The sequence below is a fragment of the Sinohyriopsis cumingii genome, chromosome 18 (genome assembly GCF_028554795.1).
Source record: "Sinohyriopsis cumingii isolate HCF-2022 chromosome 18, ASM2855479v2, whole genome shotgun sequence".
Classification (NCBI taxonomy): domain Eukaryota; kingdom Metazoa; phylum Mollusca; class Bivalvia; order Unionida; family Unionidae; genus Sinohyriopsis; species Sinohyriopsis cumingii.
Window position 1 is genome coordinate 91,436,843 of NC_142978.1, and position 22,889 is coordinate 91,459,731.

The 22,889-nt window shown below is 35.4% G+C and overlaps 1 protein-coding gene across 1 annotated transcript in view; it reads right to left on the reverse strand.

The window, feature by feature from the left end:
• LOC149777435 (branched-chain alpha-ketoacid dehydrogenase kinase-like) overlaps positions 1-22,889 on the reverse strand; it is a 156,333-nt gene that overhangs the window by 85,278 nt on the left and 48,166 nt on the right. The window contains exons 3-6 of the mRNA XM_089942068.1: positions 13,801-13,911; positions 11,360-11,407; positions 7,332-7,451; positions 2,570-2,668 (exon numbers count right to left, since the gene is read on the reverse strand). Coding sequence (XP_089798194.1) covers positions 2,570-2,668; positions 7,332-7,451; positions 11,360-11,407; positions 13,801-13,911 — 378 coding nt within the window. The remainder of the gene's footprint in view (positions 1-2,569; positions 2,669-7,331; positions 7,452-11,359; positions 11,408-13,800; positions 13,912-22,889) is intronic.

A 22,889-nucleotide genomic window follows, 5' to 3' on the forward strand; every position in this document is an offset into this window, starting at 1 on the left:
GGATCCGTGGTCTTCACTTTAGCATGTACTGAGATGTAATTTTTGTTGTACAAGAAAACATCAAAGGGCTTCCAAACTCATTTTAAAATGCATGTGATGTTTTGTTACAGTGATGGACTTTATAAGGAGAACTAATTAACGATAATATTTAAAGGTATAATCTGTGAAGTCCTTTGTCCACTTGTTAATAATCACCAGTAGATATGGTAATGGCAATAAGAGAGCTTATGCATCAATCATAGCACTTTCTCACCAACAATTAATTATATTATTTTGTAAAAACAAAATGGCAATACGGTATTATTTTTTTGTGCATTTTTTCTTCACTAAGAGGTCTCTCTTCATTATGGATTATATGAGTGCACACATCAGTGCCAAGACAAAGGTGAAGACTGAAACCAAGAAGACATCATTAGGCATCGTCCCAAGTGGTATGACAAAGTTAATACAACCATTAGCTATTTCCATTAATTGCTGTTTCAAAGCTGCACTTCAGAAGTTGCGGGAGCATTGGCTGATGGCAGGCGAGCACAGTTTCACAAACACGGGACGTATGTGGCGCGCTACATATTACCAGGTTGCACATTGGGTTAAGGATACATGGGACAGGGTTCCTGAATCGGCTATTGTGAATGGCTTTGCTAAAGCAGAAATTGTCAGCACGATAGAGAAGCCTGATGAGGATGATGAGATGGAGACAGACGATAATGAGAACATTTCCAATGATCTGAGCCCTGAAATAGCTGCCATTTTTAATTCTGATATGGAAGACGAAGACTTCGAGGGATTTTCAGATATTGGAGATGATTAAGTGAACTCTTAATTATTTTTTTCTTAATTAGAATGTCGAACAGTTCTACTACAGGTAATAAAATGAATTACAACATCGATGTGCTTTCAATTATAATTGACATGTTAAATAATATGTATTATAAAACTGTTCATATCTGTAAATTTGAAACAGCATTTCATAGATATGTTAAAGAATAATGTGTGTGTGACTTGGATTTTTAATGTAGCTTTAACAATTTTTCAGTCATATCACTACAATGTCTGCAGTGTGGCAGTTTATAGTGATGTCTAGCACTGGGGCATCATGCTGCAAACATGTAGCATGATGTCCCACCCAGTCCATTATCCTGACACCAGGCCAACCAGTCCTAACACTAACCTCTTAATGCTGAGCGCCAAGCAAGGCAGCTGTTAGTACTATTTTTGTAAGTCTTTGGTATGACTCGGCCAGGGATCAAACCCACGACCTCCTGCATCCGAGGCAGACGCTCTAACCAATAGGCCACTGGAGCGGTTTAAAAGTATAATAAAACGTATTTTTATTTATTTTTCGTTTGTAACTTATCTGTTTTCTGTCTCTTAATTTTCTTCACATTTCTGATTTCTCTACGGATAGCCTCATTTCCCTATTATTAGCCCCAATGGGTTTATTTCATCGGTTGAATCTTGCACTCAAGACTGGTTTCAACTGGAATAATCAGGTTAAAGTTTTATACCTTTAATTAACATGTACATAGCATGCACAGCCATGTGGCTCTTGTTGCAATGGATATCATAATTAAAACAAGCATGGACTGTTTATTCAGCTGTGTCAATTGATAACAATATAGAAGTGCCTTGTACAGGAGTAAAATCGCAACTATGTTAGCATTGGTGATGCAATTTCACAATTGCTAGTAATATGGAATATCATACAGTGATACCATTAATATTCATGAAACCAGAAGTTACTAGTGTAAAATACGAAGCCAAGTTATTGACCTAGCCTTGCCTTATACTCTGAATCAACTTACAGATGGACGAAGGATGGAAAATTTACAAAATAAGTGAATTCGAATACTCCGCATCAACTTATAGGCCGAAAAAGTACATAATACATATAATCTGACTACCACTTGGTGAAAAGGGATTCATGGCCATATCTGCCTTGTAATAGGATTTGTGCTATAATAACGGGCCTTATAATGAGGCAATGCTGTGAACAGGAGCGGGGGCACCATTTCATGAAGCTGGTTCTTTTATTTGGTACATTACTTAAATTTATTAAAATACCTATGCTAACTTCTTTTTCTCATGACTATTGATACATAAAAAAATATAAAGTCTCTCATGCTTTTTCCCAGGGTGGGTTGCGCAGAAGGTGCTGCATGCCTGGGGTGCTGTTTCATCCCATGCAAGCTTGCAACATCCCTGTGTACAATAAGTATTTGACTTAAAATGAACTTGGACTACAACATCAAAACTGGAAACCACAAAGTGTGGATATTAGTGATGTTGAGACAATACACAAGGTAGATAATTATGAAAATTTGGTGATGCTATTATTGTACAAACAATTTAATTGAAAATGAAATTTTAATTCTGTACAAATTCCAAGAGGCTCAAGAGGATGGAGCCTTGCCCCACTATCTTCAAGTTAATTTAACATTTTTACAATAAATTTTACTCCCAATTCAGGAATCTTGCTGAAAAATGATAAATCAGCCTTTTGATTTGTTGGAATATTTTCTACAAAGATTTGGCATAAAGCTGGATGAAGTTGAATTTTGATGTTTACCTTTTCATCCCTCAGAGACAGATGATGTTCACACAGCAATCGAATACTCAGTCTGGAGGTAAGTGTACGGTCCAGGAAATGTCTTATCATCTCCTCATCCTAATTATAAACATACAGGTGACTCTATACAATTTTACATGAATATTTATTATATTATCTATCAATCATGTTAAACAATGCAAAAATTGGTATCTTAAGCATACATATGGACATTTATTTTGAAAGTTATTTACAATTCAATGTAATTCAGATACTCTTGAAAAGTTAATATGGAATATGGCAAGCTGACAAAGAACACGCTAACATGGGACAGAACAGGAACAGAACAGGAATCAAAGTCAACAATGTTTTTATGTATGAATCAATATAACCCAATTTAATTAAGTTAAACTGACCATACCATTTTCATTACCATCATGTTAAGTGCAGTTCTGAGGTTGGAATGACTGCTTGTATTCATATCATTAATTGCCTGTATCATATTATTTTGTTTGCAGTAATTTCAGATGTTTGGTAATAAACAAAATAAAAAACTAGAACATGGAGATATTAATTTATCTCCAGAAGCTTTAATTTAGACAATATATTCTATGAATGTAAGGAATGCTATGTATACAAGTTATATTAATGATGGCAATATCAATCATTACTATGTTCAACAGTAAACTAATGGTCAAATGTATGGAAGCTCTTACTTATCAAAGGAAAAACAAATATATATACACATACACACACACACATGCCAACGCTCACACACATATCATGACAAATGGGTTGGAATTTTGTTACACATGTACTTTGGTGCCACAATACTGTCTTGTCATTTGATCAAAAATGCATTTATTTCATTCCTAAGATTATTACTTTCCATAAAAAATGCACACATCTAAATCACATATAGACCTATACAAAAGATACCTGCAGGTTAAATATCTCAATACATAGGTACTCATGAATGTTATCAAATCTCACAGCCATTCCCTGGATTAACAAGCGCACCCGATGTGGCAATTATATGTTATCAAATCTCACAGCCATTCCCTTGATTACAGAAGTACCTGATGTGGCATATTATATGTTGCCCTCTCATTAATAATAGTCATCTAATGCAGATAACTGAAATTTGTGTGGTAACCACTTTTCTCCCTTCAGTCAAAGTGATCCTGATCAATGACCTTTTGACCCCCATAACAATAGCATCTTCACAAGCCATCCGGTTATGTGATGCTGAACTGATTCTTCTTTCACATGCAGTGACTGTGATCCCAAAATGGAGAGAGTTTTTCCTTACCCCAAGTGCATGCCCTTCTCAAAGTTTGATAACTGTGGATGGTGGACAACTATTATGCAGAAATTAAACTGGTAATAAACAGATGGTTGGATGAATGGATGGATGGTCAGTTAAATGGAAAACATTACATAATAACCTTTGCTTTGTGGTCCACATAAAATAATTACTCCATGGTTTCCATTCTATTCTGGTAGGAAAGAACAAAGACAAACCTGAAAGTCATTAAAGCTTTAATGTTCTACATCTCAAACAGTTTGACAATTGTGTGTGTAAATCATACCTACACCTGGTAATGGAAAAACACACTTATGGAGTTTGAAGACAGACAAAATAGTACCCATATACTTTTAACTAGTAAGTCTTAACTCCTCTAGATAAAAAAACATGTAAGCCAAAATTATTTGAAAACAGCTCAGCATGTGGATGTCATTTGAAAACAACTCAGCATGTGGATGTACATCATGTGAAAACAACTCAGCATGTGGAAGTACATCATGTGAAAACAACTCAGCATCTGGATGTACATCATGTGAAAAAACCCCAGCATGTGGATGTACATCATTTGAAAACAACTCAGCATGTGGATGTACATCATGTGAAAACAACTCAGCTTGTGGATGTACATCATGTGAAAACAGCTTAGTATGTGGATGTACATCATGTGTAAACAGCTCAGTATGTGGATGTATGTCATTTGAAAACAACTCAGCATGTGGATGTACATCACGTGAAAACAACTCAGCATGTGGATGTACATCATGTGTAAACAACTCAGCATGTGGATGTACATCATGTGAAAACAACTCAGCATGTGGATGTACATCATGTGAAAACAGCTTAGTATGTGGATGTACATCACGTGAAAACAACTCAGCATCTGGATGTACATCATGTGTAAACAACTCAGCATGTGGATGTACATCATGTAAAAACAACTCAGCATGTGGATGTACTGTATGTGAAAACAACTCAGCATGTGGATGTCATGTGAAAACAACTCAGCATGTGGATGTACATCATCTGAAAACAACTCAGCATATGGATGGACAACATGTGTAAACAACTCAGCATGTGGATGTACATCATGTGAAAACAACTCAGCATGGGGATGTACATCATGTAAAAACAACTCAGCATGTGGATGAAGATCATGTAAAAACAACTCAGCATGTGAATGTACATCATGTGTAAACAACTCAGCATGTGGATGTATGTCATTTGAAAACAACTCAGCATGTGGATGTACATCATGTGAAAACAGCTCAGTATGTGGATGTATGTCATTTGAAAACAACTCAGCATGTGGATGTACATCATGTGTAAACAACTCAGCATGTGAATGTACATCATGTGAAAACAACTCAGCATGTGGATGTACATCATGTGAAAACAACTCAGAATGTGGATGTAAATCATGTGAAAACAGCTTAGTATGTGGATGTACATCATGTGAAAACAACTCAGCATGTGGATGTACATCATTTGAAAATAACTCAGCATGGGGATGGACATCATGTGTAAACAACTCAGCATGTGGATGTACATCATTTGAAAACAACTCAGCATGTGGATGGACATCATGTGGAAACAACTCAACATGTGGATGTACATCATTTGAAAACAACTCAGCATGTGGATGTACATGTGAAAACAACTCAGCATGTGGATGTACATCATGTGAAAACAGCTTAGTACGTGGATGTACATCATGTGAAAACAACTCAGCATGTGGATGTACATCATTTGTAAACAACTCAGCATGTGAATGTACATCATGTGAAAACAACTCAGCATGTGGATGTACATCATGTGAAAACAACTCAGCATGTGGATGTAAATCATGTGAAAACAGCTTAGTATGTGGATGTACATCATGTGAAAACAACTCAGCATCTGGATGTACATCATGTGTAAACAACTCAGCATGTGGATGTACATCATTTGAAAATAACTCAGCATGGGGATGGACATCATGTGTAAACAACTCAGCATGTGGATGTACATCATTTGAAAACAACTCAGCATGTGGATGGACATCATGTGGAACCAACTCAACATGTGGATGTACATCATTTGAAAACAACTCAGCATGTGGATGTACAACATGTGAAAACAACTCAGCATGTGGATGTACATCATGTGAAAACAGCTTAGTATGTGGATGTACATCATGTGAAAACAACTCAGCATGTGGATGTACATCATTTGTAAACAACTCAGCATGTGGATGTACATCATGTGAAAACAACTCAGCATGTGGATGTACATCATGTAAAAACAACTCAGCATGTGGATGTACATCATTTGAAAACAACTCAGCATGTGAATGTACATCATCTGTAAACAACTCAGCACGTGAATGTATGTCATTTGAAAACAACTTAGCATGTGGATGTACATCATGTGAAAACAGCTTAGTATGTGGATGTACATCATGTGAAAACAACTCAGCATGTGGATGTACATCATGTGAAAACAATTCAGCATGTGGATGTACATCATGTGAAAGCAACTCAGCTTGTGGATGTACATCATGTGTAAACAACTCAGCATGTGGATGTACATCATGTGAAAACAGCTTAGTATGTGGATGTACATCATGTGAAAACTCAGCATGTGGATGTACATCATGTGAAAACAGCTTAGTATGTGGATGTACATCATGTGAAAACTCAGCATGTGGATGTACATCATGTGAAAACAGCTTAGTATGTGGATGTACATCATGTGAAAACAACTCAGCATGTGGATGTACATCATGTGTAAACAACTCAGCATGTGGATGTACATCATGTGAAAACAGCTTAGTATGTGGATGTACATCATGTGAAAACTCAGCATGTGGATGTACATCATGTGAAAACAGCTTAGTATGTGGATGTAAATCATGTGTAAACAACTCAGCATCTGGATGTACATCATGTGAAAACAACCCAGCATGTGGATGTACATCATGTGTAAACAACTCAGCATGTGGATGTACATCATTTGAAAACAACTCAGCATGTGGATGTACATCATTTGAAAACAACTCAGCATGGGGATGGACATCATGTGAAAACAACTCAGCATGTGGATGTACATCATGTGTAAACAACTCAGCATGTGGATGTACATCATCTGAAAACAACTCAGCATGTGGATGTACTTTATGTGAAAACAACTCAGCATGTGGACATCATGTGAAAACAACTCAGCATGTGGATGTACATCATCTGAAAACAACTCAGCATGTGGATGTACATCATGTGATAACAACTCAGCATGTGGATGTACTTCATGTGAAAACAACTCAGCATGTGGATGTACATCATGTAAAAACAACAAAGCATGTGGATGTATGTCATGTGAAAACAACTCAGCACTACCAGGGTTAAAAGAAACAAATTGGTATTTTTATCCTCCCCATAACAGCCACACATAGTTTGTAGAATTTGTACATGGTGAATGGAGATTACCCATGAACATTACCTTAATATGCTTCCTGCATTCAGCAAATCCTTCGGCCATGAGTGTAATAACATCACGAAAATCATCCAGTAGGTTGTGGAGTAACTTGGAATATTGTTCTTCTATCTCAAGATCTCGTATCTGCAGCAAACAAGCATATCAATACAACTTTCTTTATGTCATCTGTTCAAACAATATATCAGAACCTAAGACAAGTACAGTGCATGCTTGCTTTTTCTGCCACATTAGTTTGCCACAATAAATCCCTGAGATATTTCCATGATTGTTTCCATGACTCCATGAGCGTTTAATATTTAGAAAGGCATATGGCTTTGCTTAAATAAGTGTTTTTTTCCCCTGCAATATACCTAAAACTACAAGTTTATATGGAAATGGAGGCTTTGACACACCATGAATACCTTTCAAATCTCTTTTCCCAATTGCTCCATAAAGATTACTGGTGAATTTCAATTTTCTGCCTTTATTGATACCATTTGCCAGGAGTCCCAATATCTTCTGCCATACACCTGCTTGTATAAAAGTGAGCAACTAGTAAAACTGAAGGTACTGTACTCTTGACGGTTCTGGTATTAACTCAAGGTAGTTTCACCGGTGGAGGAAACCTGATAACCATGCCAACTTTAGATGAGAAAGCCCATGCCATTCCAAGTACACGTATGATTCCAAGTGTCTGCCTGGGGTACCATCATGGGGCCAAAAAGTAGAAAAGCAAGTACATTTCCACAGTGCTGCCCTGCCTGAGTAAAAGTCACAAGTCCTTGTTGACAATTTTAAAATAGGTTCTGCCCAAAATACTATGCATCATGCAAACTATTGGCTAGAAGGAAAGTATGGCTATGATAGAAAACGCTGAGCTGAACATTTGCAATTTTTAACAGGGACGTACATACTGGTACACTGGCTCTCTAATTTAATTACCAAATGCAAATTTTCAAAACTGTTTTATGTGAATAGATACTAAAATTCCAAACACTTCATTAATTAATGATTTAAGACTTTCCTTATTTCATCTAATTTTGGTGGCTGCAACAACATAATGATGAAATGAAGTTTGTGGATGGAGAAGATTCTACTTACTGTTTTTACAGATTAATCATTACTCATTTGGTAAGCAGATTAGCAACCATAAAATCCACAGCAAATGGTTTCCCATGACTAAAAGCAAATTAAAAATAATCAAACGGAAAACCTGACCTTCATGCACACTACACTACACGAATACATAAATCACGTTTTTAGCTCAACATAACGTACAAATCAGCATTCTCTCTGAACAAAGATCCAAGTGGCATCACTTTGCTTAAGGTCTCAAATCAGTCTGGGAAAAAGGTTATGCTCAATGGGGTGTTCATTTTATTTAACACAACAAATATTTAAGAACAAAACTGCATGAATTTGGTCTCAATTCATAGTAGGCATAAAGATTTATATAGTATACCAAAATTGGTATTAATTCGGCAAATAATTATCCGATTCTTTCTAAATGAAGACTGTTTTGCCTGAATGACCTCTGATCTTTGGACCTCCAGTGTAAAGAAAACAAGATTATAATGGTAGGCAAAGTGTCAATTAACGTATTATAAACGGTACACATGGTTGCATGATGCATAAAATGGCACTCCCATCTCTTACAAATTCAACAGTACTAATCATAAACTTACATGGACAATTTTAAATTTATTTCATGTCCTAAGTATTTACTCAACATTCACAAATTATGCATGGATTAACAATATGGTACAGTTTTAAAAGAACTGATATACCAAGGTAGTATATATATATATATATATATATATATATATATATATATATATATATACATACACACACACACGCACAGTGCAACCTGGCCATAATGCAAATTCAGATATAACACGGTTGTGGTGTGCTTCCCGAAATTTCATATATTCATTCCCACATGAAAAAATATTTTTGGTTCCAAGTACGTGAAATAGTGTATAAAAAGTTTATTATTATTTTGGGGAAGAGATTGCAATTGAATCTGAATGTAATACGATTGTGGCGTGGTTCCTGAAAACACAAATACATGTACGTGTATTTTTTTTGAACCAGGAAAAAATACTTTTTGTTCAAAGTATGTGAAATAGTAAATAAAAAATGTATTATCATTTTGGGGAAGAGATCGCATATGAATTCGAATATATTATGATCGTGGCGTGGTTCCTGAAATTTTATATACATGTACATGTAGTTTTCTCGTACTGGGGAATTTTATTTTTTTTAAGTACGAGAAATAGTATGTAAAACATTTATTATTGTTTTTGGGAAGAGTTTGCGTGTGAATTTTAATATAATATGATCATGGCGTAGCTTCTGAAATTTAATAATTTCACCAGGTTCTTGAAGTGTTATGCCAAAATAAACATTATCGGAAATGTTACTTATTAACGATCCATGAGTAAAGCCAGTAATTTGTCTTTGTGATTGTCTTCAATTAATTCTGAATACAATCGTTGCTCAAACAATAGCCAACATGTGTTTTCTTCTTTAACTGCATACACAACCAAGCAGCAGACAAGGTGGTGGATGATACAAAAATTACCACAATTTAATAAAAATAAAAAAGCGAAAGCCGCCAAAATGTTTGCTGTGCTTGGTGGTGTTATTAGACATAATCAGTAAATAATGCCTACTATATTAGCTGGAAATTTGAAAGGGTATAAATTGTACATGCGTTTTTAAAATTGTTTTTAAAAAGTGGCTTGTGACCATTGCAGGCCTACTGCACTTAGTTCTTGGGTTTTAAATGTGTATGGTGTTTGCTTATGAACTCATTATTAATTTCCTATTTTTTATAAAAATATTTTACCGTTATGGAAAAGCAAGTTCACAAACACAAGTTATTCTCTGCACTTTGCGCAATGATTAGTATAGTAGTTTCACATGTTTCTTTCTATATTCACAAAATCTGAAGTAAAGTAATATGCACGGTGAAAGCATGTGTTGATTGTTAATTATTCTTGCTGTAGTCATTCAAACAAATAGGCATACAAGCGTCAATTATTGGAAATTTACAATGGATAAATGTACACGAAAACGCATATGAGAAAATGTTAGCAATATGAAATTTGTACAGACACCGTTCATAGACTCTGAAATGTAATGAACCGTACATGTGCTTCGTGTTTCTTAACCTAATTTTGTTGTTAATTTTTCCCATTGAATTCAGACACATAATGATCTGTGACAAAATTATTGAATAGTTTACATATGTATGCAATTTTTGTAATGGAATTACATGTATTATGGATTAATTGCAAGCCCTGATAGTATGATATCAGATGGCAAGTAAACTGTGTTAATACTCTGTTCATGATATATATTAGATGCTGAATTCAGACACAATGATCTGGGACAAAATGACTGAATATTGTAAATCTGTATGCAATTTTTAATGGAAATGCATTATGGATGAACTGCATGCCAGAACAGCATGATAGTAAATGGTGCTGATACCCTATTCATCATATACATTAGACATGAATACACGTATATGTGCCAACGAGTTGTTCTCTAAAAAAAGTAAAATACTGTAAAACCCCGCATTACCGCGATCCAATTATTTCGATAACAATTATCACGTTATAGCAGGTTCCACTGTGTGTGTGTGTATATATATATATATATATATATATAAAATCAAAACTTTTGAAAACAATGATGGCAGAAAAGCATTTTCTACTTTATTTAAAATATTTCATCAATGGAGTAATGTCCAAGGGAGATAACTATTGTAAGATAGAATAATAAGCCTTAATCTGAGTTGCCTCCCTTGGCAAATAAAAATTGCCAGGCAACGTCGGTAGATGTAGACTTTGTTGCTAATTTTATGAAGACCATAAAGTTTCTAACTATTATAAGTTATATAAACAATATTTAGTGAAAGAGAAGGGATACTATGCCATGGACATGGTGTGACTAATATTCATTGAAGGCAAATTTCAATATGAAAGCAACAGATGGATATAACATTTTTAAAAAATATGAAAATCACATAATTTTCTCACATGTGGAAACTCTGACAGAAGATGGAAAGCTCGAATATACATTTCATGCTGAAAAATAAAGAAAACATGATGTCTTACTCTCTTTTCTGGGATTAACAGGAAACTTCTCACAAAGATTAAAAGAACCATACTCATCTGAAATAAGCTTGAATGTGACTGCTGACATTTTACTGTAATTCAATGCATATACTAATGTGACAGTTCTAGACTGCATTCAGACCAGTTCAGATATCAAATAGGTACTCTGCAATCTCAACACCCTAAGATACATGTATGGAGAATGCTTCAGGCTATTTTGCAATGGCTTTATGCTTCAGCTAAACTAGTCAGCATTTATCAAAATCATAGCAGCTAGCTTCAAACACTTCAATCAGCTGTTGCAAGTAGTTCAGTTTTAAAGCTCAAGTTCAATTAACAGGATTCTTTATTTCTCTATGCATCGCAGTGGGGCAGTTAATTCCTTCATGCTTGTGCCACACTAAAGTTCTGTGGTGGATGGGTAAATACTTACAAATCTCCATTGTAACTTTGCAGTCATGTCTTGATCAAACATGGGGGGGGGGTTGGGTTGATTTTACTGACACATTTTTAAAATCCAATGCAGGAAAGACACCAATGGAACAACTGAGAATTCAGAGTGATTATAATCAGATATCATTTGAAGAATAACTCAGCTCTGTGTTGATTATAAATTGATTATAAATTGGACAATTACAAAAATCATTTCAAAAGAATTTTTTTATATTCAATGTATATTTGTTTAGAGGCTGATCCATTTGTATGCCGTGGGTCAGTGGTTCTTTCCAGGGTTTTCCTGGGTTCTTCCTCCACCATTAATATTGGCTGCCATGTATAGCTTAACGTGTGCTGAAAAATGTCATTAAACCCCACAACAACAACAAGCATTTGTATGCAATAATTCTATTGCTGATGTAAAAAAAATTCATGTACATTCCCAACTGATCTGTGGAAAGTGGATCATGGTCAATTCCAGGAATTTATTCAAATAAATCTAACCAACATACCACCAACATCACTTGACATGAGGCATGCTTTGACTTCAATAGGTGTACAACATTAATCAAAGCCATAGCAAACACCTATATAAAATATCGACAAGAATTAGCACCAAACACTAATTTTCAGCTTGTGATGGTGTCATTGATATCACTTGAAGCTATCTGACTTGGACTGTCATATTTAACAAATTATGACTCAGCAATCAACCTGGGGGAGGTGGCACCATTCCCTTCCCCATACAACTCTAAACCAAATGCACAATCATGTACACTTTTGAGTGTGCAAAAAAGAACAAAAAACCTCCAGTTCAATATTCCTGATTGTTTTATGTACCTTTTTTTCCAAGTTTAGGGAAAATAAGCATAGTAATGTAGCCATCTGTCTTTAGCAAATATGCATACAGGTCTCTCTCTACCAAACAAATCTGAGAATTCACCAAACGGTATTTTCAGCTGGCTTTTTAAAGCTGATAATGTAACATTTTTTTATATTTTATTTTTGTGATGCTGAGACAACACACACCAACTCTTTCACCTCTAACTTCTTGTCGTTTAATTTTACATCTTCTCCCAATAACGGTTAATTTAAAATAATAACATTCACTTTCAGATGCAACTTAAGTGTCCTGTAATACATTTTTCAGGGACTGTTCTCAACCTACTCTCTTCCTCAACCTTTCTCCCTCTCTCTCCATGTTGTGACATTAAGCTTATGGTTTAATTTTCTTTACAAAATTAAGGATATCCATGTAAATATACATATATTAATACACATGTAAGAATGTCTTCACCAGCAATGAGACTTTAATGTTGATGTGTAAGGTTATGAAGAATTTACAAGGGCAAGGGCATTGTTAACTCACTGACTGATCATGCTCTCTCTCTCCCTCCATCTCTCTCTCTCTCTCTCTCTCTCTCTCTAACTCTTTAGTGCATGTTTCTTGGAGTCACAAACAGTAAATCACACCCATTTATCGACAACACATCCTCTCCACAATGATCATCGGATATGACTCAAACGAACATGGTGTGCAGATCATATATGTGCAAGAGGCCACAGCAACTCTGCTTGGACATAAGGACAGATGGTTGAGGGACATTTTCTTAATCCTGTCCATGCTCTCTCCCCATCCACCATGATGCATGGAGAAACAAAAAATTTCATGAGCTGTACTGTCATGCAAAAAAGCCTGAAGTGATGCAACTACCCATGATGTAATATACTAAGATCAAAAAATGATTTAGCCTAGAACAATAATTATAAGCAGTTACCAAAACACAAGTCAAAAGCTAAACATGCGTTGACAGTACTTCTTAGTGAATTTATAATAATAATAAACTATGAGCTGGAGATATCATATAATTGTGATAGCATAAAACCTTTAAAAAAATACGAAACTAAACAACAAATTTTCAGCTTACTACTTTGATTATGGTGGGGTGACATCCCACTATGAAAGGAAGTCCACGGAACCCTTGAATTCTATGAGCAATTCTGACAGGAAGTTCCTTGTGTAGATACTGTGCGCTTCTCTGAAACAGAGTTAAGAATTACCTTAGTAAAAAAGACATGTACAACAATTTCCTAGCCCAACTAACCCAGACAACAAAATGCATTGTTAAGAACTAGAGTATGAAAATATTTTGTTATGCATGTCTGAGTTTTTTTGTAACTTCTGGTACATGATTTTATTTTATTTTTTGTAGTTTTTTGTTCATGGTTGTGGGCTGTATGGAATATCTTTTGTGTACGTAATTTGGCTCTATTAAGAACGCAAATTATGCAGGATTTATAAATTAAGATTTTTTTCCTTGTTCAGTGTTGAAACCACCTCTGATATTATTTGGTGATAACAGGATTTTTCTAAAATTAGATGCCATGTTTCCGTATTAAATGTCAGATTGGCACAATTATTATTTAGAACAAGTGGACATCATTAGAAGTCTTTCTGTGAAACCCCGTGTGAATATAAATATCTGTTACAGCAAGATTTTCATGATGCCTGTCATGGCAGCCATGCTGGATATAAGATTAGCATTTCTCGTTTAGGACCAGCTAGGTATCACAAGAAGTCTATATCTGAAAATCCCATGATGATGTGGCCATCCGTTTGGGAGAAGTAGAGATATCGTAATATTTTCATAATGGCCACCATTCTGGCCATATTTAGGGTCAGTTTACTTCAGGACCAAACCAGACACCATAAGAACTCTTCTGAGGAACACCAATGTCAAACTGATTTTTAATTTATGAATAGTAGTGATAACAAGATTTTCAATGATGGCTAGTATGGTGACCATATTGGATGTCAAGACCAGCAACATTTTAATTTATAACCAGCAAAGCATTATAATAAGTTTTAAAGTGAAAACCAAACACTATGACTTTCCCTTTAGGAGGAATAATGATAATAAGATTTTCAAGATGGTTGCCATCAGATTGTGTACCTATTTAGGACCAACAAGACATCATAAAAAGTCTTTTGGTGAAAGCACAATGCTGATATGATTGGCGATCTAGGAAAAGCAGCTGTAACACAATTTTCAACAGGGTCACTGATGCAGACGTAAATGACATCAGATTGAAACCATTTTCACTTAGGACCAACTAGACATTATAAAAAGTCTTCTGTTGCAAACCTCATGTCAACATGACTTTCCAATCATGAATAATGATAACATTTTCAAAATGACTGTTCTGGTACTCATATTGAAGGTCAGATCAGATCAGCACTATTTTTATTTCTAAACAACTAGACATCATATAAAGTCTTTAGGTAAAAATTCCATGTTGCTATGACTATTCATTATGCAGTAGTTATAATATGGTAGGCGAGATGGTCACTGTGGTGGCAATATTGGATTCCTGAGCAGCACCATCTACATTGGCAAGATGGCCACTGTGGTTGCCATATTGGATTCCTTAGCAGCACCATTTACATTGGCAAGATGGTCACAGTGGTGGCAATATTGGATTCCTGAGCAGCACCATTTACATTGGCACAATGGTCACTGTGGTTGCCATATTGGATTCCTGAGCAGCACCAATTACAAAGTCAAGATGGTCACTGTGGTGGCCATACTGGATTCCTGAGCAGCACCATTTATTTAGGACCAAATAGACACCACATGAAGACTTCTAGCGAAAATCCTGTATTGATGTGAAAAGTCACATTAACAAGATTGTCATGATGACCACTGTGGAAGCCACAATGAATGGAAAAGTGGTACCATTTTCATTTAGGACCAACTATTAGACATCATAAGAAGTTCTCTGGTGAAAGCTTCCTGCTGTTAAGACTTTCTGTTTTGGAGGAGACAAGATTTTCAAGACAGTTGCCATCAGATTGGCACCAAAGTCTTTTGGTGAATGCACAATACTGATTTGATCAGCTAGCTAGGAAAGTAGTGGTAACAAGATTTTCAAGATGGCCAAGGCAGTAGTGATAATATTTTTGAAATGGTTTTGCTTAGATGGCCATATTGAAGGTCAGATTAGCACCATATTTTTTTATGACCATCCAGACATCATAAGGTGTTTGTCAGTGAAAACCCCATGCTATTATGTGAATTCATTCAGGAATAGTGATTATTTTATGCTCATTGTTTTCTCTGTTAACTTTATATTGTCAGAATAGTTCAGTATTTTAGGATATTGCACTTGCGCGCACTTCATATTGAACTCAAGTGAATAAAGGAACTACTTTCTATTTTTAAACAATCAATGGACACAGATGCCAGCACTTTTGATTTACTTTATTTGTCTGTGGATGAAATAAACCAACTGTTTGAGCCATTTGAAAGTAGAAATACCAAAGTTGACAATGTGAATAAATTCAAAGGCTCACAAAAGAAGCTTTCAACGAAGCACACAACTGAACATGATATCAGAAATGTGTAGCAATGGCTGTATGATAACTACTTTGTAAACAAACCATGTACACTCACATAGTATGTGCTTTACATTTTGGTTGATTAAATTTGTTTCTGAATGAACTAAAGCAGAAGTTTCATGGACTGCCACATCGCAGCTGCTTTGCCATAGTCCGTGTTAACTTTTTTGATACAATCTTTCTGATTTTGACAGGTGTTCATAAAATTGCTGGGTCCCTACAAATAACACGCAAGTGACAAGGCATAAACTGTCTTCTTTAGCTGGTAATAAGAATGGCAAAAATATACTTACAGTTTTGCATCCTGAATTTCCTCAAAATGTACTTTCTTATAGTTCTGCAAATCCAAATTATGAGCCATGTCATGGGTTCTCAAGCTTAATTACACATTTCAAAATTGTACTTTAATTTCAACTATATTCCAAGTGCGATTACATCCTCCTTACTGCACTCAAAATGAAATAAATATTATATTCCATAGCGTCTTTTTAATAATTGCAATAGAAAGATTTCATATTTTTCCAACATTATGATTTCAAACATTCAGTGATAGAACAGAAACACACTTGCAGATGTCAACACACTGATCCGTCGCTTCTGAAATCTGATGTACTTCATGTAAAAATGTCACATAAATCCAGTCACTACTCAAGAAATTTTGTAGAAATGACAAAAGTACCAAAATCTATTAATTCCAGATCAAAAGGAAAAGTTGTTGCTCATTCATTCACAAGATGACTCCAAATTTCAAATTTTAAGTAGACCAAATCACCATTTTCTTTTGAAAGTTATGTCTAACATGCAACCAAACTCAAACTGGGCAAAGTTATGTGCACATTAATAATGTTGCTGATGTGTAATGATTAATCTGCACTTGTGTATTTAGTTTGGAATACGGCATACATTCAGTTACTTTGTTTCTTGTAGTGTATTTACCGGTATGTTTATATAATTAAGCCTTAGGGAGAATAAGAAAATGAGCATATAATAAAAAGGTTACTGCATTTGTATGAGAAAATATGAACTCGTTTTATTAGATAGATATACTGCACTCAAAACAAGGCAAGATGGTCTCTGCAGCAGCCATACTGGATATCTGAACAACACTATTTTCATTTGGGTCCAACTAGACATGACAAGAAGTCTTTCAGTAAAAATCCAATTTTCAGTAGTAACAACGATATGATTTTCAAGATGGCCACTATGGTGGTCATATTGGATATACAAAGCGTCATTCTGATTTATGACCAACTTGTAGAATTCATATCAAGTCTTCTGATAAAAATGTTCTGTCAATTTGGCTTTCATTCAGAAGTAGTAGTGATAACTAGATTTTCAACAGGGCTGCTCTGGCAGCCATATTGCAAAGCAGACTGGCACCATTTTACTAGACATGATAAGAAATCTTTTAGTAAAAACACCATGTTGTTATTTAGTAGCAGTGATAACAAAATTGTGCAAATGAATGGATAGACTATGGACAGTGGAAAATAGCACAAGGAAATAAAATTGTTCAAAATGACGAGATTTTATGAAACACTGCCATGCTGATCATGTCATAAATTCTCCTGGTCTATGACCAGTAGAGGTAATAAACCACTTACTTGTCCAAGCTACATATGTTGAATAAATCAAAACAGGATCACTTTGGTTATGCTAAGCTTGTCTTACTTGGAAGCACTGCTTAATGATGTTTGGCAGTTCTTACTTTATTAAACTGACTATGTCAATGGCATTTAATCTTAAATCTTTCCACCTAAGTACTGGAGCTCTGCTCCAAAAGGATGGAGATTTTTCCTCACATTTAATTGTAGCCAATGTTTTCTCACTAAGCCAAATGATGTTTTCAACAGGAATGACATAGAAATAAAAGAGCAATTCATTTTAGCACAAATATTCTCCTTAATAAGATCTCATCATTTTCAAAAGATTTTTGTTCTCTGCGCAATTATCTGCCGATATCTGTCCTAATTTCTTAATTAGTCTGGCTTACCAGCTGTTACAAACCTACTCAAGTTTGTTACTGTATTCATTTGCCAGCAACTGTTATTTTCAATAAAAATCTCAAATATTCTTTTAACAAGAGTCACTTGAATGGACTGAAACTCTACTGGCTGAAACAAATTTCCATGAATTTATGTTAACACATTAACCCCTGGAGCTTTTTGTCATTTTCGCCTGAAAATTGAGTAGGAAACACATTTTGAAAGCTATTTCTGAATAGACTCTTAATTAAACACCAAATCCCCGGTGATCTTTCAATAACATACTGCCTAGTTGTGTTAGAAACATCATTTTTCATTGGCTATTTGACTCACGCATGAGCAGAAGAGTAAAAGTTGGAGTTCTTTTCTTTTTTTTGCTAAATGGAGCCATTATTTTTGTATGGATACCACTCTTTATTCCAAATGCCCATCTTATCCTACTTTTTGCAAAGGCTCATCTGTCTGTTTGCAGTTCATACCGGTTTGCCTTAGATCTGAGACCAAAAAGTCTAAAATCCAAACACAAAATCGGATTCCGACCACAGGTAAATTTTCGGTAGAAAAAAGTAGGGTCCAAAAAATGAGTTTTTTTTAATATCTGTATTTTGTAGTGCAACTAGATATTCCAGATTATTTTGTATCATTGTAGAGCTACATCTGTCTACTGTTCTATAATACCACCCACTTTAGTGTATCATGCATGATCATGACGCTACAGAACTCGGCAGCAGCCAACTACCGCCTGCCCTGTTAAGTCGTCACTAGGGGTTAATATGTTAAGACCATTCCTTCCTTTTAACTATGGAATATTGAAACCATCTTTGATATTCTTCAGCAATAACAAGATTTTCAATTAGCTGTTATGGTGGACATATTGGTTGTCAGCTTGGCACCATTTTCATTTAGGATCAACAAGATGTCATAGAGGTCTTAACTGGTGGAAACCCATACTGATGTGTCTTCTCATCTTAGAGGAGTACGGTAATGATAATATTTTCAAGATGGATGGCATGGTGGCCATATTCAATATCATTAAGGCATCATTTCTAGTGCCATCTAGACATCATCAGAAGTCTTTTAGTGAAAACGCAAAGCTGAAATGACCATTAATTCTGGAGAAACAGCGATAACAAGACTTTCAAGATGGCCATTGCAGGAGACAAAGTAAATGTCTGAATGACATCATTAGAACCAACTAGACATCACAAGATACTGTCTATTAAAATTCCAATGCTACTATGAACCCCACCCTCATTCAGGAGGAGTAGTGACAAAATTTTCAACATGGCTGACATGGTGGCCATATTGGACATCAGAATGATACCCTATTTGGTGTTCGGATCAATTACATATCACAAGACACCTTCTGTGAAAAAAACCCATTGCAATTTTACATTTTTAGTCAGGAGGATTAGAAAAAACACGATTATAAAGAGGACCACCATGGCATACTGGAAATGTTGATATGATATCCATTGTAGAGTAGACATAACAAGATTATTCAAGATGGCAACTGTGGTGGACATACTGAATATCAGGCTATCACCATTTTCATTTGGGACCAACTAGCCATTTCAAGAAATATTCTTGTAAAACCCCTTGTCAATGTGGGCTTTCTGTCCTGGATGAGTAGCAAGTACAAGATTTTCAAGATGGCCACTGTGGCAGCCATACTGCTACTGCTGTTGCTATGAACAAACATTCAGAAGGAGTATCGATAACAAGATTGTAAAGATGGCCAATGTGTTGGCCATGCATAGATGTCACCATCAACCCCAGGTATAAGCATAATTATTGCTGTTATAACTAACAAAAAAGTATGATTTGGGCATAGAAAGTGTAATCTATATATTACATGCCAGAATTACAGCATGTATGAAAAATATACATTTACTTTTGTTACTAACCTGGCTCTGCAGCTCATAACAATTCTTGTCACAAAGGACAAAATCCGTAAGGATTAAAACCAGAACACAAAGACAAAATATACTGAAAACTTATTTATATTCTGTACTCACTTTAACTAATCTATATGTTAAACTTTCACTGAAAGATCATGAACTGGAATTTTATTAAGTTCATGATCATGTGCTCAGCATGTTGTATTACTCACACATTTTTCTGTTTAAGTTTGTAATGCATTGTTGATTTTGTTGATTTTACTATTTTCTGATCTGACATGTTTTGAAAATATCAATGTGCACTGATATCCATCATATAACATCTGCAAATCACACCATAAAGTGTTTTGCTTAACATGTGGTGCAATTTTCTTTAAAAGTGTAGACTGGACTGCTAACTAAATAGCTTACGAATATAATGAATCTGTGAAGCAAAGTTCAAATTTGAAGAAACCCTTCAGTTTTCTTGGAAATGGGTCATATACAGATGCTATAAATAGCAAATAAGGAAAGTACTCTTATGCTATTTGTATACAGCAGTTATCTTTTTAAAAATATTCTCAGATTGATTTACCGCTCCGGTGGCCTAGTGGTTAGAGCATCTGCCTTGGAAGCGGGAGGTCGTGGGTTCGATCCCCTGCCGAGTCATACCAAAGACATACAAAAATGGTACTAACAGCTGCCTTGCTAGCACTTAGCATTAAAGAGGTTAGTGTTAGGACTGGTCGGCCTGGTGTCAGGATAATGTGACTGGGTGGGACATCATGCTAAATGTATGTGGCATGATGCCCCAGTGCTAGACATCACTATAAACTGCCACGCTGCAGACATCATAACGATAAGACTGAAAAATTGTTTAAGCTACGTTAAAAATCATAATCCCACACACATTCTCAGATTTATACAAGTGGATATGAAGAGGTGATAATAAAAATGACCAAAAAAAACAACTTTTTATTTTTAGTTTTTTTATTATACCAAAACAGTGTAATCCATATACAGGTGACCATAAAACGTAATTTGGTGAAACAAAGTGTAATGATTATGCCAAAAGCATAATGATTGGCATGCATGGCCATGTAGGAAATCAGATTGGCACCATTTTCATTTAGGACCAATTGGACATAAGAAGTGTTTCAGTAACATTTGCATGTTGATGTGACCATCTATTCAGGAAAGTTGTTGTTGTTGTTGTTGTGGGGTTAAAGCCATTTTTCAGCACACGATAGGCTATACATGGCGGCCAGTATTAATGGTGGAGGAAGAACCCGGGAAAACACCGGAAAGAACCACCAACCCACGAGAAGCTACTGGCAAGCTTTCTCACATACCCACATTGGCTGAATCCTAGACTCGAAACCGCCGCAGACAGACGTGAGATGGCAGTCATCCGTAACGAAGAGCGCTTTAGACCACTCAGCCACTCGGGGCCCCTCTTGAGATTGTATATGTGTGGATTATCATGTTTTGCTTGAGATTGGTATGTGTGTGGATTATCATGTTCTGCTTGAGATTGTATATGTGTGGATTATCATTCAGGAATGTAGTGATAAGATTTTCAAGGTGGTCACTGTGGCAGCTATAAAACATTTTGACACCATTTTCATTTAGGACCAACTAGACATTATGCAAAGTCTTCAAGTGAAAACCCCATGTCAATATGAGTTTCCGTTCATGAGAAGTAGCAGTAAAAAGATTTTTAAAGACTGCTATAATGGCAGTTAGCAACACCATTTTCTTTTAGAAACAAGTAAACATCATAACATTATGTATATTTAACTTGTATTGAAGAACTGACCTTTATCCATAATGAAGGGTAGGAGTTTGCGTCTACCTCACTAATGTCTATTTAAAAAAAAATTACATAACTAATTTTTTGTCTATGATTGTAGATTATATATTAAGATTATTATTATTTGAGGGTAAACCTGTTTACTTTGTATTAAATTCAAGACACTGAGTCTCCCCAAGGAATTCCTGGTATAAATGATGTTTGCCATGTCCTTTACTCAACTTTTAGTACATAGACCTGATCTTGTTGACAACTTAGAATGTTATAGAAATTAAAATTTGACCCTCACTGTGGTCCTCTTATTGTGTTTTAGGTTAGGGCTGTTTATATTAGAATTACTCATTCCTACCTTATGCCTGTGTTGTCAATTAGCAACATTTATCGAGAATATGCCTGTCATATTGATTAGCAACAGTGACAGTGAATATGCCTGTCTTATCAATTAGCAACAGTTATAGAGAACATGCCTGTCATATCAGTTAGCAACAGTTACAGAGAATATGCCTGTCATATCAGTTTGCAACATTTACAGTGAGTATGCCTATCTTATCAATTAGCAACAGTTACAGAGAATATGCCTGTCATATCAGTTAGCAACAGTTACAGGGAATATGCCTGTCTTATCAATTAGCAACAGTTACAGAGAATATGTCTGTCATATCAGTTAGCAACAGTTACAGTGAATATGCCTGTCATATCAGTAAGCAACAGTTACAGTGAATATGCCTATCTTATCAATTAGCAACAGTTACAGAGAATATGCCTGTCATATCAGTTAGCAACAGTTACAGTGAATATGCCTGTCATATCAGTTAGCAACAGTTACAGAAAATATGCCTGTCTTATCAATTAGCAACAGTTACAGAGAATATGCCTGTCATATCAGTTTGCAACAGTTACAGTGAATATGCCTGTGTTATCAATTAACAACAGTTACAGA